Raw genomic sequence first — 15559 nt, forward strand, 5'->3', positions numbered from 1 at the left:
AAGATTGTTATTTACTACGTTATTGAATTGCTTATAGTTCAGGAAATCAAAAAAATTACTTAGAAGTTGATTTTTACTATTGGGAGATACCGAATGTTCAATATAAGCGGAGACATTAAAGTCTCCCATGATAATCACATGTTCAGAATAGATTGCATTAACCATGGAAAAGGCTTCGAGAAAGCGTTCTAATGCACGGAGTCGATGGAAGGAGGAATGTACAGTACAAAAATATACAGTATAAAGTGATTAAATTCGACTCTACATCCTACCAGGTGAATTTCCGGTATTTCTTGACTGATCACAGAGAGGTCGAGGGCTTTCGAGGAGAGGTGGTTTAGAATCCCCAGTAGAAGACCACCACCCCTTGATGAAGCAACCAGATCAGTTCTTCTGTCAGAACGGTACATTAAGTATGAGTTGGGAAGGATTTCAATATCAAGTATATCATTTTGGAGCCAAGTTTCTGTGATAGAGATAATATCATAGCCAGAAGTAGACGCAGCACTAAAGAAGATATTGGTTTTGGAGCGCAGGCTGCGGGTGTTCTGGTAATAGCAAGTAACTAGATTTTTTAGGGAGTGGGCGGAGGGGGGTCGTTGCCCTTGGTTTTTTGCCTCTATTAAGGGAATACTATTGCTATACTTGATGAAGAGGTTATCCACACCACGGTCCCTGCGCAGCCTTAGTTCTTCCTTGACTTTATTAAGGTGTTCCAACTGAGCTGGGGTAAGGTCAGATTCAATGTAAATCTTTGTATATATTTCTTTCTGAGAACTTAGTCCTGTTCTTCAGTAGGAATCCGACATCCCGATGGTTCACCAGTGTGACCTTAACTGGTCTACAGCCATTACGGTTGGGTTTTGCAAATCTAGACGTCTTGGATATAGGAATATTACGGCCACACACAATCGTTCAGCAGAGTAGAGATCTCTGCTGTGAAAATCTGATCTTCAGACGACTCGGACTTTAGGTTAAAAAGCATTAAATTGCAGTTACTATTTTGCCTCTCCATAATTTCCTGCAACACAACATTACTAGCCTCGGCGTTTGATTGAGTCAGTGGTGGTTGTTGAGACTTGCCAGTGGAAGCCAATAGCATCTTAGATGAGGTAATCTCCACCTGTAATACATCCAACTTTGTCCTGACTCTTTTAAGTTCATCCAGTACCACAGGCAGTCTAGATATTTCAGTCTCCAGTACTCCAACACTTCTAGGGCTTCACCAAAATATTCTCGAATCGGTCACCAACTTTTCCGTTTTTTTAAATAGCAAGATGTATAAGAAACTGAAACTTTTCAGTCACCCACGAGAACGGACTTAAAACGATTCTTACCGAGATAATTTGGATATTAATTAAACCCGCGCAAATTTTTAGTCTACACGGAAGAGACCTTTTCTGTATTAAAGAGAAAAAGTCACTTTTTTAGTACTATTGGCAGTATTCCATCAGGGCTGTTTTAGTAAATATTAGGTGGGCCTTGTTGGTGTTCAAGTCTGCGCAATTTTTTAAGATCTCTGTGACGGAAGAGTATCTCTGCCATCGAGGAAGCATTTCTGGGCAAAGTCGGTGGTGTTTTGCCTTGTGGGTCTACGGTAGAGTTTGATGCGAATATCTGACCAGCAAGTCTGCCTTTTCCATTGCTGTCATTGCAATGGAATCCCCAGTCAATGATGGAATTTTTGACCTAAAGAAACCTCTACTAAGTGTTTTTGCTACAGACCAGAACGCTCTTGTTCCATTTGAAAAATTTGTTATTCACTCTCTTATTATAATATTTTTCTTTGCAGGTATCGATCGTCTGTTCTGTATTAGACAAACAAAAAAAAAACTCAGAATATAAATCAAGTTTATATATTTTCATAGTCTCTAGTTTGGCACTATCACATAATATATTATAACTCTTAAAAAATATCATTTATCGGCAATAAACCTAATATAGCTTATAATACTGTAAAAACAGGTAATATATAATATCCGTAAATTATAGGCAAAACATTATATAATAAAATGACATAAACGATATGTATGTTTAGAATACTAACAACCACTGGCATACATAATATCAATCGCTTAAGGAATGTCAAACCAATTAAAATAAAATAATAAAACTCTATACTATAACTTATTGTCTCCCTTAATTTATCACTATAAAGAGAGCCGTGATCTACTGCGGCTTAAGGACCGTACATCAGTCATTTTTTTGTCTATTTCTCAGCAAATTGATATTTTTTTCGGGATCGGCTAAAGAGTAGGTTTCCGGTTCGAAGACCGGAGGATAAGTCAGACCGGGATAATCCACGTGTGGCTTCACTATAATTTGAGGTTGAGAAGGCGGAAGTGGTTGAGACAAGTGCATTAGCGAATGGTCCAATGCCGGGGAGCTTGTTGACAGGCAAACTGGCTGTAAGAAAATTATAATAAATGCTACGATATCCAGCAAGCAGCTTAAAAACCACAAGGGAGGATGGAAAGAGGAGAAAACATAAAGAGGATATTAAAAAAGTACGGTGCTGCACATAAAAAAGTCGACTTTTGAGCAATCATAATACGTTTGCCAAAGATAAATTTGTCTTTTAAATATACAGCTTGGTGAGGTACCATATTTCAGCACTAATTAATCTAAGAGCTTTGAAGTAAAACTGGATAAAAGTTCGCGACTCTACCACAAGGTGGCGTAATCAAAAGGGAAATTATACAAAAAAGTTTAAATTGGCAAAGAATTGAACTTTAGTTTTTCAATCTTTGACAGCTGTCAATATACAGGGTATTCCATAAATAATGGTAAATATTTTAACAACAGATTTCTTTTGAAAAAAAAATGAGGTTAAGTAAAATTTTCCTAGTCCCAAAGACAAAGACAACCAAGATACAGGGTGATAAACTTAATGTAATTTTTTTTGAATTTGGCCCTAAATTTAGCATTTATGCCAAGCCTGAAAAGTTACGGAATTTAAAAAAATCTAAATGTTGCAGTTGGCACTCTCTATGACATAATTTTAAAAAGGTTAATTTTAAAATTTGCTGATGACCAAAATTAAAAAAAAAACATTAATTTTATCACCCTATATCTTGGTTATCCTTGACTTTCGGACTAGTAAAATTTTACTTAAACTCATATTCTTTCGAAAGGAATCTGCTGTTAAAATATTTACCATTATTTATGGGACATCCTGTATAATAAAACTGGCTATTTTGTAAAATGCCACTACCTTTGTAATTGTATAAGAAAATTTTTGACATACGACATATAAAGTTATGGAGGTTAAGTATTTATGACTCTTTCGGTTTTTTTTTATTCAAGTTCTATGTACGCATTATTAATCTAAGGTCAGTGTTTCCCAACTCGTGTTGTGCCATGTCCCACCTTAGCCTTTCTAAAATTCTTTTGACCCTCCCTCCTACGTAACATATACATTTTTAATATTAAAAAATTGAATTTTTCACATAACAAACTTGAATGATAGGTTTTAGGAAGAATTGTTATCACTAGGAAATGGTTAACAAAACAGAGTAAGTAAATTTTTCAAACCAGGTAGAGAGCAATTAGAAAATCTTAATACGTCAACCTTTGAGCTAATAACTAAATGACCAGACAATATTATTATAAACAAAATTATTTGAATAATTTTTCACTTTATCAATTTAATAAAAGATGTAAAATTTACATCAAGAAGTAGACATAAAAAAGATGTAACTGTTTAATTACGTTTGTCAAACTTGGAAAATTCCCTTCACTAATATTTTATTTTCAGGTTTATTTGTCAAAACTGCCAAATCAAAGTTATAATTTTATTTCACTGGCGATTCGGCAATGATTTACCATTTTTACGGATTTAAAAAGGCATTTAAATTGTATTTGTTACAGGAGGAGCCCACACAAAGCTAAAAGTATAATATGTTGTTACTTTTGGTTATACTTGTTTAATATAATTCATATATACCCTTGTATTTATTTATTTATATTGTTATATCGAAAATTAAAGGATGTAGAATAATATCTAAAATTTTGTTAAAAATCTATTTCATGAAATTTGCCATACTGGGTTAAACTGAGCAGATTGTACTGGACTTCGCCGAGTATAAAATAAAGTAATTTTATTATTACTAGTATTCTTATTATTAAAACCAAACTTCACTTAGGGCGATTTTCCTATAGCACAATATGATTTTTAAATTATTTGTTGAAACCTTAATACTTTTTTTTATATTCCTGTAGATACAGTGCCGGCCAAAAGTAGAGAAACTTTTAATTTATTTGTTTGAGTCATCGGCGCCTCTCCATGTGTTAAAAAGAGATAGACAATATTGGACAAAACGTGTGCGTTTTTCAGCCTTCGCGCAAGCAGAACTTCTGACAGTTCGTTCGTTCGTCTCGATACCGCCATCCACTGCTGGCTCACTGCTCTCCTCGCTCTCGATAAGTTTTGTGTTGTTGTAAACGCTATGTTTAATTTGTTAATTTATGAGTTAAATAAAAAATGTAAAAAAGCAGCTCTAGGCTTATTAATGACGCCCACGGAGGCCGAAGCATAAGCAGTAAACATTATTTTCTAATTTAATAATCTATTCAAAATTTTTGTGACACCATGTATTAAAAATGTTTATCTTAGCCTAAGCCATAAATTCATACCAAAACAGTTTGAATATTTATCACAGGAATGTAAATAGTAAATTTTTTGTATTAAATATTTTAAATTAAATAGGTCTCGTTTGAAGCAGTTTGTTTTCGAATGTGAAGAAGCCTACTTAGTATTAAAATGCCTCGAGGTATAAATTTATCTGAACAAATAAAAAAACTTATAATTGAGAAGCACAATGCGGGAGTGAAACAAGTAACAATCGCTAGAGAACTTGATCTTCATAAAAGTGTCATTTGTAAGCAAATCAAATTGTGGCAAACTAGAGGCACTACTTCCAGCATTTCTAAGCCAGGTAGACCCAAAAAAACAACATCTGCAACTGACAAGCTAATTAGACGATGTTCTATAAGAAATCCATTTTTCTCCGCCGAAGATATAAAAAAGGCATATCCCAGCATTTCCCTTTCATTTCGATCTATTCGAAGACATTTATGTGGCGCCAACTTAAAAGCCAGGAGACCGGTAAAAAAACCTTTCATTTCAACGAAAAATAGACAAATTCGTTTAAGATTCGCAAAAGACCACTTATATTGGACCTATAATCAATGGAAAAACGTTTTATGGTCAGATGAAAGTAAGTTCAATTTATTTGGGTCAGATGGTATGAGATGGGTTAGACGTCCCGAGAATGAAAAATTCAACCCAAAGTACACTATTCCCACAATCAAACATGGAGGCGGTAATGTGTTGGAGTGGGGATGTTTTTCCGGGTATGGCGTTGGTCCACTGGTGAGAATAGATGGGACCATGAATAGCCAATATTATCTTAAGGAATAATATGCTTCCCTACGCCGAGGATAATTTGCCGTTAATTTGGAAATTCCAGCATGATAACGACCCCAAGCACACTTCTAAAATTGTTAAAAATTTCATAGCCTCTCAAACAAATTCAAGTTCTGAAGTGGCCAGCTCAAAGTCCAGATTTAAATCCCATCGAGAACTTGTGGGAGCACCTAAACAAAAAAATCCGAAAAAGTTCCGAAATAAAGACGAATTATTCCAAGTCCTAAAAGAAGCATGGAGTGAAATTTCCGGAGATATTATACACAATCTTCTTAAATCTATGCCAAGACGGTGTAGTGAAGTTGTGAAGAATAACGGTTATGCCACAAAGTATTAGTGTGCTTTTATCCACATTTTGTATTATAACATAATTATGTCATAAAAATAAAAAGTTTCTCCATTTATTTTGAGAAAATAAATTTTGTTTGCATATTTTGTAATAAATTATTTGTTTTCAATATTTTTTTTCTAATTATTTTCGTCACTACTAGATATAACCATAAACATTATTTACAATTACTTCGAATTAGTTTTAATAAGAAAAAAATAAAAATATTAAAAGTTTCTTCATTTTTGGCCGTCACTGTATGACATTTTAATTAAACACGCCAATTCCTAAGTTGATTATTTTTTTAAACTGTGTATAGAAAATAAAAGCAGTTTTTCTAACCTTTTTCAAAAAACTGAAAACTAAAAGAATTGAATTATTATAAAACGTGTCCAATACGGTTCTGTTTAACTTAACTAAAGTGTTCAAAGTTGTCATCATTAATTTCACCACAACGATTGAAATCAGTTGACAGGCTTCTTGAAAACTAAACTTTTCATAAATCCCCACAAACAAGTCACACGGATTTAGGTCTGGCGACTTGGTGGTCATGCAACAGTTCCATTTCGACCGATCCACCTATTTGAGAAAGTAATATCTAAAAACTCACGCACTTCGAAAATTTTTAGGTTTTGCCAATTTATGTTTAACCACAATATAAAGGCGATAGTTACTACTACACTAACTGATCGGTATAATGCCTAATACGCAAATCTATTTGAAAAAGCTTTTTGTTTTAACGAGTCCTAATACACAGTTGAAAAAAAGTTTCAACATGTACAGGTATAATAAACATCCTACAGTTGAAGAGAAATCGAGCTAGATGCACCCAGTATATAAATAAAATGACCTATTTACCTGCGAAATAGACGTCGCCCAATTGGACTCTGATCCCGACTGTTGCCGCCTAAAAATAGCTCGGTGCAGTTTGGGAGAGCCCAAAAATGTTTTTTCCTTCTTATCGGATTTTCCACTAAAAATTTTCGAAAATTTTCCGCCACTTTTCGTTTGTTTTTCGTCCAAATTCAGCTCGAAGGCGAATTTCGGTCCCGATTTATTATCGGGACTCATCGGAAACGTGATTGGGGTGTACTGAATGGCTGATTTGAGACGAGTCCTGTGGGCAAAAAAATTTCAAATATTTTAGATTTTATATGACAAAAAATTTGTCATATTTCATGATACAATATTGTATAATGATATATTATATCTGTAACAATTTTTTTAAATTATCTATTTAGTTTAACAATGACACATTTTTTAGAAGTATAGTAATTTAGTTGTTAAGTATATTTATAGTAATGCTTTTCAGGTTCTAACATAATGTTACCCTAAATACATATAACCTCTGTACATACCCTCTGTACATATAAGCAAAAGGAGAGTCTATAATTTCTACTAATTTTGTTCATAAAATTATAAACAAACAAAAGATGTGCCTAATCTAATACATAACTTTAACCTAGACCAAGCATATAACATTTTTTCTCAGAAATTTATTTATTATTTTATTATTTATTTTATTTATATATAATTTTTTTTAGGTTTAACACTTCGGATATTTCTAGATAATAATTTACTCATATATTTTAGAGCCTTATTTAAAAGATATGTTTCAAACTCTCTAGAGTCCATGGAATGAATTAGCTGTCTGTCTATATTTATTCTGGTATTTCATATCTCGAATAAAACTACAAATTCCAATGCAAAATAATGTTGTCTAGATTTACCAAAGTTTTGTTTTAATTAATTGTTATATACAGTGTGTCCCACTTAAGGGTTGGCCACCCCTCTAAAATTTTTGTTTCTTGACCAATTTTCAAAAACTTTTTTTTGTTGGATAGATAGTCAAAATGGCACTTATGAGCCAAGTTCGACATTTAGAGAAAGCAGGTCATGGCCTACTGTATTCAAGTTTGAAATGCGAAAAATCGAGAAGTAGTATTAGCGATATTTATTTTTGAAAAATGGTACTGGATTATTGTTCAGGACCACTTAAAACATAAGTGTACCAAATTTGGTTATGATAGTATACAGGGTGTTGAAATAAATTGGAGTCAAATTTTTAAAAGGCGCAATAACATTCTTAATCAAATACGAATATTTTTAAAATTTTTGGCTAATTGGCATGTGTCTTGAGAGCACAAAGGTTTGAAATATCCTTCCATAAACAATAATCGATCATATTATCATACTATTTTGGGCTTCACAATAAAACAACTTCATTTATAATTTTTTTAGTTTTATTTCATTGTTAGGTTGCAATTCACACTTCATTAGTTACTTAATAATGTAATGTAGGCTAAGCAGCAAAAACTGAAAATAATTACCTTAAGGAATTACCTAACACCAAAGATACTACTAGTATTTTATCTTTGCTAACACTCAAATTTAAAAATTAATGCCACAAAACTAAATATTAGTTCCTTCAATATGTCCTTCATTAATTCTTATGCATTTTTCTATGCGTCTTCTGTTGTTTACTACCACCCTTCTTAACTGTACCCTGCTTATTTCATTACACTCTTGTCTAATGCGCTCACAAAGATTATAGAGTTTGCGGTCTTGATTTGTACTCTTTGTTTTTAAGGGTTCCCCAAAGAGAAAAATCTAAGGGAGTAAGGTCGGGGGAACGTGCTGGCCACTGAATTAATGGACTGTTTCGTCCTATCCATCGATTCGGATAATTCTGATTTAGCCAATTCCGCACTACCACTGCATTGTGGATAGGCGCACCGTCAAATTGTATGTGTAAGTTTCTTGTTTCGGCTAACGGCAAATCATTGATTATGTCACTAAAATCACCTTCCAGGAATCGAAGAAAATTAAGTCCATTTAGATTTTCATTAAAGAAAAACGGCCCGATTATACGTTCGTTCAAGATACCGCACCATACATTAATTTTCTGCGAATACTGCCTTTTACATTGTATCACCCAATGGGGATTTACGTTACTCCACATTCTAATATTTTGAGATGACACAATGCCGTTTGTAGTAAATGTTGCCTAATCGGTGTATAAAACATTTTTCAAAAATGTAGGGTTAGCCAAATACTCGCTTTGTAACCACAAACAATATTCCATCCTGCGTTCTTCATCCCCGTGTTCCAAAGTGTGAAGGAATATAGACTTGAAAGGCTTCTTGTTATTTTTCTTTAAACACCTCCATATGCAATTTTTGGAAATTTAAGTTGGCACTGGCAACATTAAAGTATTCAAGAATTATTTGGTTATTATTATTTGCTCGATTACGATATAAATGAGGACGTACTCCGCCTACTGAACCAGACTGATCAAACCCGTAGTTTATTCTGGCTATTGTTGAATGGTGGATGTTTTTACCAGGATGTCTCCTGTTAAATTCCGCCGCAGCTTCACGAAATGTTCAACTCCATCGCCAACAAGCCGCACTACTTCAACTCTTTCGTTTAAATTATAATCACCCATAATTGTTCGATAAGCAGTCAAAATGAACTAAATGCATGAAAACTTTGACAAACTGTCAGGAACATTTTCCTTCATAGCTCAATTGGGTAAAATTCCCACAAAATAATTTTTAACCAGACACAATCATATCTTTGAAATTTAACAAACTCATAAAAAAACAAACAAATTGAGCCCAAAATAGTATGATAATATGATCGATTGTTGTTTATTAAGGATATTTCCAACCTTTATGTTCTCAAGGCGCATGCCAATTAGCCAAGAATTTTAAAAATATTCATATTTGATTAAGAATGTTATTGCGCCTTTTAAAAATTTGACTCCAATTTATTTTAACACCCTGTATACTATCATAACCAAATTTGGTACACTTATGTTTTAAGTGGTCCTGAACAATAATCCAGTATCATTTTTCAAAAATAAATATTGCTAATACTACTTCTCGATTTTTCGCACTTCAAACTTGAATACAGTAGGCCATGACCTGCTTTCTCTAAATGTCGAACTTGGCTCATAAGTGCCATTTTTGACCATCTATCCAACAAAAAAAAGTTTTTGAAAATTGGTCAAGAAACAAACATTTTAGAGGGGTGGCTAATCCTTAATCCCACTTAAGGGTTAGCCACACTGTAGATATTTTGCACTTGTAGCTTTATTAATATTAACTGGTAATTGGATTTATGATATGTAAGAATCATGGGAAATTAGTTTAGGTTTTTGAGAATGCAGTACAGTTGCTTTGTGAAAATTTAAGGTTCATTTGGATTTCTTTTGCCATTTCTTTCCAATTACAACTCCACTTTGTGCTCATTGCCTTGTCGCCTCTCGTGAGTTTAAGTTAAAAAAGACAATAGTGTCATCTACATATGAAATGATAATTAAATGCATATGAAATACTACCCTGTATTTATTTAATTTAACAAAAATACCCTTTTACTTATTTAATTATTTAACATTTTTTGTTGTAAATAAACAATTGTTTAATTATAACACATGTTTTTTGTGCAAGATATTTTTATGAATGATCCTAACACAAGTTGTAATTTTTTTGACAAATACACGTATAGAATTAATAATAGATAAAATTGAAGTAAGTAATTTAATCTTAGAAAAAAAGCGATAAATGCAGATCTTCTCAATTTATTTTACGCCCTTAACATTTTTCTAGTCACTAATTCAACCTAAACACTCGCATATGAAAGTTTTCTGTGAAAAAGTGACCCATACATTTTTAACTATATGATATTCCTTACTTAATTTGTAAAAAAAAACATTTACCTTTCCAGTCTTACCAGGATTTTTTTAGTCCTAAGTTTAAGGTAGGTCATAAGTAAACACACCAAATGTGGAAAAATACCGAGTTGTTCAGAAATTAGAAAGCTGAATTATAAAAATTACATTTTTACTAAACCACCCTGTATTTTGGTCATAAAGGGCGATAAATCCATAAATTATGGATTTTTTAGAATCTCTTGGTATAACTTCCATTTACGTTTAAAATATCTCCCTTACCCAATCAAACATTCCGTATAATAACGTGAAGTTCAGCATTGAATTTACTCTAGCACTTGACATTAAAGCTTTTAAAGATAAAATTTTTTATCTTTAAAAACATTATTTTAACAAAATCATTCATGGCTATTTTAAATCCATTGAACTGCGCCTGCATTAAAATCTTCCTTCTATATTTAGTATTAAATATAGAAGGAAGATTATAAAAAGATGTGTACTAAGATATCGGTCTAACAAAAGAAATCTACCTTGTTTAGAAAAGTTATCTTTTTCTATTTTCAGCTACAACAGCGACGAATATATCAAGAGATAGTTTAAGTTCCAGGACTTTTTAAATAAAGAAAATAATATGGAAATTTCCAAAATTTTGGCCTACAGAGTACAGAAAATCAAAGCCGGAATATAAATTCTTAAGACTGCTGATAAGAAATTGATGTAGAAATGTTTATCGATCACAGTTCCTGCAGCAAAGAATAGAAATGATGAAAATCTAGTGGTCTAAAAAAAATTAAAAAGAAACGGGAAAAAGGCACGATGAAACAAGAGGCAAATGAAAAAAAGTCAATAAAATTGTCGCTATTTCCAGTATTTTTCCCCTTTAGTAAAAACTTCAAAGAAAACTGTTCTCCGGGATAATTTCTGACAACTTACTTGATGAAATGTTGGTACTCTTTACGAGATTGTTGTGAATTCCGAATATATGATACTAAGGACCTGCGATTTAAATTTTAGCAGATGCAAAAACTTGTAAGACTAAAATTTATGTTGGGAAAAATTAAACACAATTGACAACATAACTCAAGTATTAATGAGGATGTTCGAGATAATTATTCGTAGACATCTGTCGAATTAATGCGTGAGTTAAGAAAAGTCTTTACGTGATAGAAATATTCACCTAATTGTCTGTTAAATATATATAGAATGATTAAAATCATTATTTACATTTCTGGTTAAATCAAGACAATTGCATTGGATTATCTCATAAAGAAACATAGTGGATCAGAAAACTATCCTCAAATAATGTTGGAAAATTAGCCTTTTGACATCTATGAACTTAATTTTAAATATTAACATCAAAACTAAAAAACTTTGTAATTTTGCCAGCAGTTATTAAAATAATGCCCATATTATTTCGATAACTGTTGGCATTCACTAAAATTCAGGAAATATCATAATATTAAAAATAACAAAGGGCTCCTAGAACGTTGTTATATGCCTGACTAGATATAGTGATATAACTCCGAGAGAATTCCAACGCCAAATGAACTGTAATGATCTGAGCCTTGAAAGTAAAACCTAATTTCTGCATAATCAATTAATTTATGCCGTTTCTATTTCACAAAAGTGATTATTAAATTTGTTTGCTTACAAAATCCCTTTTGTATCTAGTCGCAGATATAGTAATAACATGACTACACTATGAGACAAAAATTTGTGAAAATTATCGAGATTAAAAGTGTCTTCGAGGTTCATTTGGCCATTTTAATATGCGAATCTAAGAAAGACATGTCCTAGTAAACACTTTTAGAGTCTATTATTACTATCGAACATTGGATTACATAAAAATGCCAACATTTTTTTAGTTCCTCCTAAAAATCCTACAAAAACTACTTACCTAGAAGAATCTCCAACTCGACTATTAAAACCCGGTAAACTCTTGGAACTTTTCTTTTCGAACGACGATCCGAAGCTGGTCTGCCTCTTCACTTTATTGGATTTTTTCGCGGACGTTTCGTAGCTCATGGCATCATCGATCATACGATTTTGGGCGAACTGACTTTCGTTAACGGTCTCGGGACAGTAGATCATTTCATACGATTTTTTTCTTGATGCCGATATCAGATTTCGATCCGAGGAATAGTGCAGGTTTGAGAGGGTGTATTCGTCACATTCACTAAAAAATATCAAGGTGTTCATATTTTGGCATATTAAGAATGACATAACATAAACATCTGAGCTCCAATGATTGATGAATTCAAAATATCCTATTGTTCCTACTTACCGAGTACTCTCTTGCATCTTTAACATCCTGGGCAGACTCCTATTTGACTTACTTTCCATCTTGGGGTAAGTCGCGGTAATCTTACCGCCCTCTTCCAATTTCTGATTTCTCTTTAATGATCCGAGTCTTTTACCGAAACACGAACTGCTCGACTCGTGTTTTTCCGATTGAGATGAGGATCTCGTCAAAGGACACGTTTCTGATACCTCTACGTCCTCAGAGGTCACCAGTTTTGTTCTTATAGGGATTTCGCCGTAAACTACATCCGGTTTGATTAGGTTCAGATTGATTTGTGGCAAGTTATCAAATTCGTTATGCGGATTTTTCCTGCTTTCTTCCGATTGTCTGATCATTAGTTCTTCTAATGTTACGAAACCCGATAAAGCGCTATCGTTTCCTGATTTGTATTCTTTTGCAGTCTGAAAAAATTGGTTTTAATCATTGAATTTGAGTTATAATTTATGGTTTTTATATAATTTCTTTCATACCTTAGTACTGGCATATTCGCTAGGGCCCCCGCTAGTGGCCAAACTGGGATTGCTGGCGTGCACGAAGCTCTTTGGCTGACTTATATTAGAGTCTAGCACGGCGGGTACCCTTAATATTTGCTCTACAACTGTGAGATTCGGCACACTGCTGTTTTGAGTTTGAGTGGCCAGATTCGAGGGTTTGCCGAACATCGGCACATGTGAGGTAAAGTTGCCGGTGCGCACGCTCGCGTGCGTCGGTTCGTTTCGGATTTTTCTATTAAAAAAAAAATGTATCGTCAGTACTACTGATAAATTGACTTTTTTAAAAAATTAAGATGAAAAAAAAGCATAGAGGTGAATTAATTATATACAGGTTGGGGAATTGAAGAATACGCATTGTCCAAAGCAGACTGTGTAACTGCACGCAGCACTGTTAAATTTTAAAGTACTTCTTCCAAAAGTGTTGAATTTATTAAATGAATTTATGGAGGCAATTCGGCAGTAAATTGTAGGGATTTTTCAATTACATTTGAAAATAGACGAATTTCTTGCGAAAACATAATTTTAACTGCAGTTTTGAATTTTGAGACATCCAAGAACCTTCCGTCGAAAAGTGACCAGGACCAAGAACGATTTGTAGTGCCCTAGAAGCGAGAGGACTGGATATAGACCATAAAACGATAACCAGTATTTGGAAAAACATGGGTACAAACATGTTTCAAATATTCCAAAACTCAAGAGATACTTCCGTAAAACTAGTGGCGAAGAAAGAATTTTATAAAACCATGATGGAAAGATATTTTTTTTTACGAAATGTTCTATTTTCATTATTAGTTTCGGAAAAATGAGCACAGAAGTTTTCAATTCCGTACTCAGATCTTCTTATTATAGGGCCATTTTTTATTGAAGGAACTTTAAACCTCTAAAAATCCATTAAGCTGCTGCAAAACTAAGTTTTTCCTGCCATTCAAATCCTCCCTGATTAAGCCATAGGATTGATCTATTTAACAAAAAAAGAGCTCTCCTGCTCATAATGTAGTTATGGTAAAGAAATAAAAAAAAAATACTTTTTCTAACGTATTAGTGGATCTGGCGATATTAAACGGCTTCCTATATCTCCAGATTTGTCCCCAAATAACTTTCATTTATAGCGTTACCATTTACAAATACGAATTTAGTAGACCAACAAATTCAGTTGTGAGAGAAAGTTGTTAAATGTGCCAATTTAATTTCACCAGCAAATCTTTTGAAAGTACACAATGGCTTTTATGATAGGCTAACTTATTGTTTAGCCAAAGAAGGAGGCCAATTATCATTAACTTGGGCCTAATCTCAGAAACCAATTAATCTTACTTCATTGTACATAAACCTTTGAAAAGTTATCAAATCTCATATAGGGAGAGTAATGTCAAAAAGTCAAACTTATCGTTTTCGTCCTGTATCTTAGAAACGTACGAACTTTCTGTAGCTTTTAATGTCAAACAATTTTATTTGTGACATTAAAAGCTTCACAAAAAAGGGGCAAAAGATTGCGAAAACTTCAACTCTTTATCAATATGAATACTGCAGATTTAACCAAAATAGGGCACAGTCAAAGTTTACTGAATAAAATACAAGTTGCTTCACTCGGCTCCACGCGCCGAATTACCTATTCACCGCCCCTCACTTCATTTGCCGGGCGACGCTCCAACAATCGAATCTGTTGGGTTACACAGTGAGTAGAGTTTAAATCGTTTTGATGTGCGAGCGTTTTACTACTAGTTGTACCGGGTGGACTCAGTGGACTGGCAAATTATTATAATCTATTATATTAAATTGTCGACTTATTGTTAGGTAGACAGTTGTTTTACAAAGCGTGGAAGTGGTTTAATGTTTTTTAGATGTCCGAAAAATGAAAATATAAATATATAAATTATATATTTATATATATAATAAAATAACAAATAAGAAATAAGGGTAACCAATTACATGCCAGGTTATAGTACCTCTCTGGCATGAGAGGGTGTGTTGTGATCAAAATAACGTGCGCAGTTTCGTTTTCACATAAAATAAAATATGAAAGTTGGATTTTGGTCAACTTCTTATTTTATTCTTATATTATTTTGCTATGTAAATGCGTTATGGAAGTTTTGTACATTTAACTCTTATTTTATTTCTTATTTTACTTTATTGGTCTGTATAAATCCAGCTTAAGAGACTACATTGTTTACATTTTAAAATGGCAAAATATATTTTCCTCTCAATCTTTTGTCCTTCTTTTACAATATTGCACTTTTGCCAGAGCTATTTATCCGCTTTTTAAGTATTAAAAAATGTAATACCTTTTAAAGGTTATTTGAGTCGGAAACATAACTGAGCTTATAATGAAAAAAAA

At 33.0% G+C, this 15559-nt stretch overlaps 1 protein-coding gene across 1 annotated transcript in view; it reads right to left on the bottom strand.

The window, feature by feature from the left end:
• Nucleotides 1-1840: 1840 nt before the first annotated feature.
• Nucleotides 1841-15559, bottom strand: part of LOC126744085 (uncharacterized) — a 48293-nt gene continuing 34574 nt past the window's right edge. Inside the window, exons 12-16 of the mRNA XM_050451430.1 lie at nt 13204-13459; nt 12716-13134; nt 12329-12607; nt 6615-6873; nt 1841-2406 (exon numbers count right to left, since the gene is read on the bottom strand). Of these exons, the coding sequence (XP_050307387.1) occupies nt 2194-2406; nt 6615-6873; nt 12329-12607; nt 12716-13134; nt 13204-13459 (1426 nt within the window). The 3' untranslated portion in view covers nt 1841-2193. The remainder of the gene's footprint in view (nt 2407-6614; nt 6874-12328; nt 12608-12715; nt 13135-13203; nt 13460-15559) is intronic.

This window comes from Anthonomus grandis, chromosome 13 (genome assembly GCF_022605725.1).
Source record: "Anthonomus grandis grandis chromosome 13, icAntGran1.3, whole genome shotgun sequence".
Classification (NCBI taxonomy): Eukaryota; Metazoa; Arthropoda; class Insecta; order Coleoptera; family Curculionidae; genus Anthonomus; species Anthonomus grandis.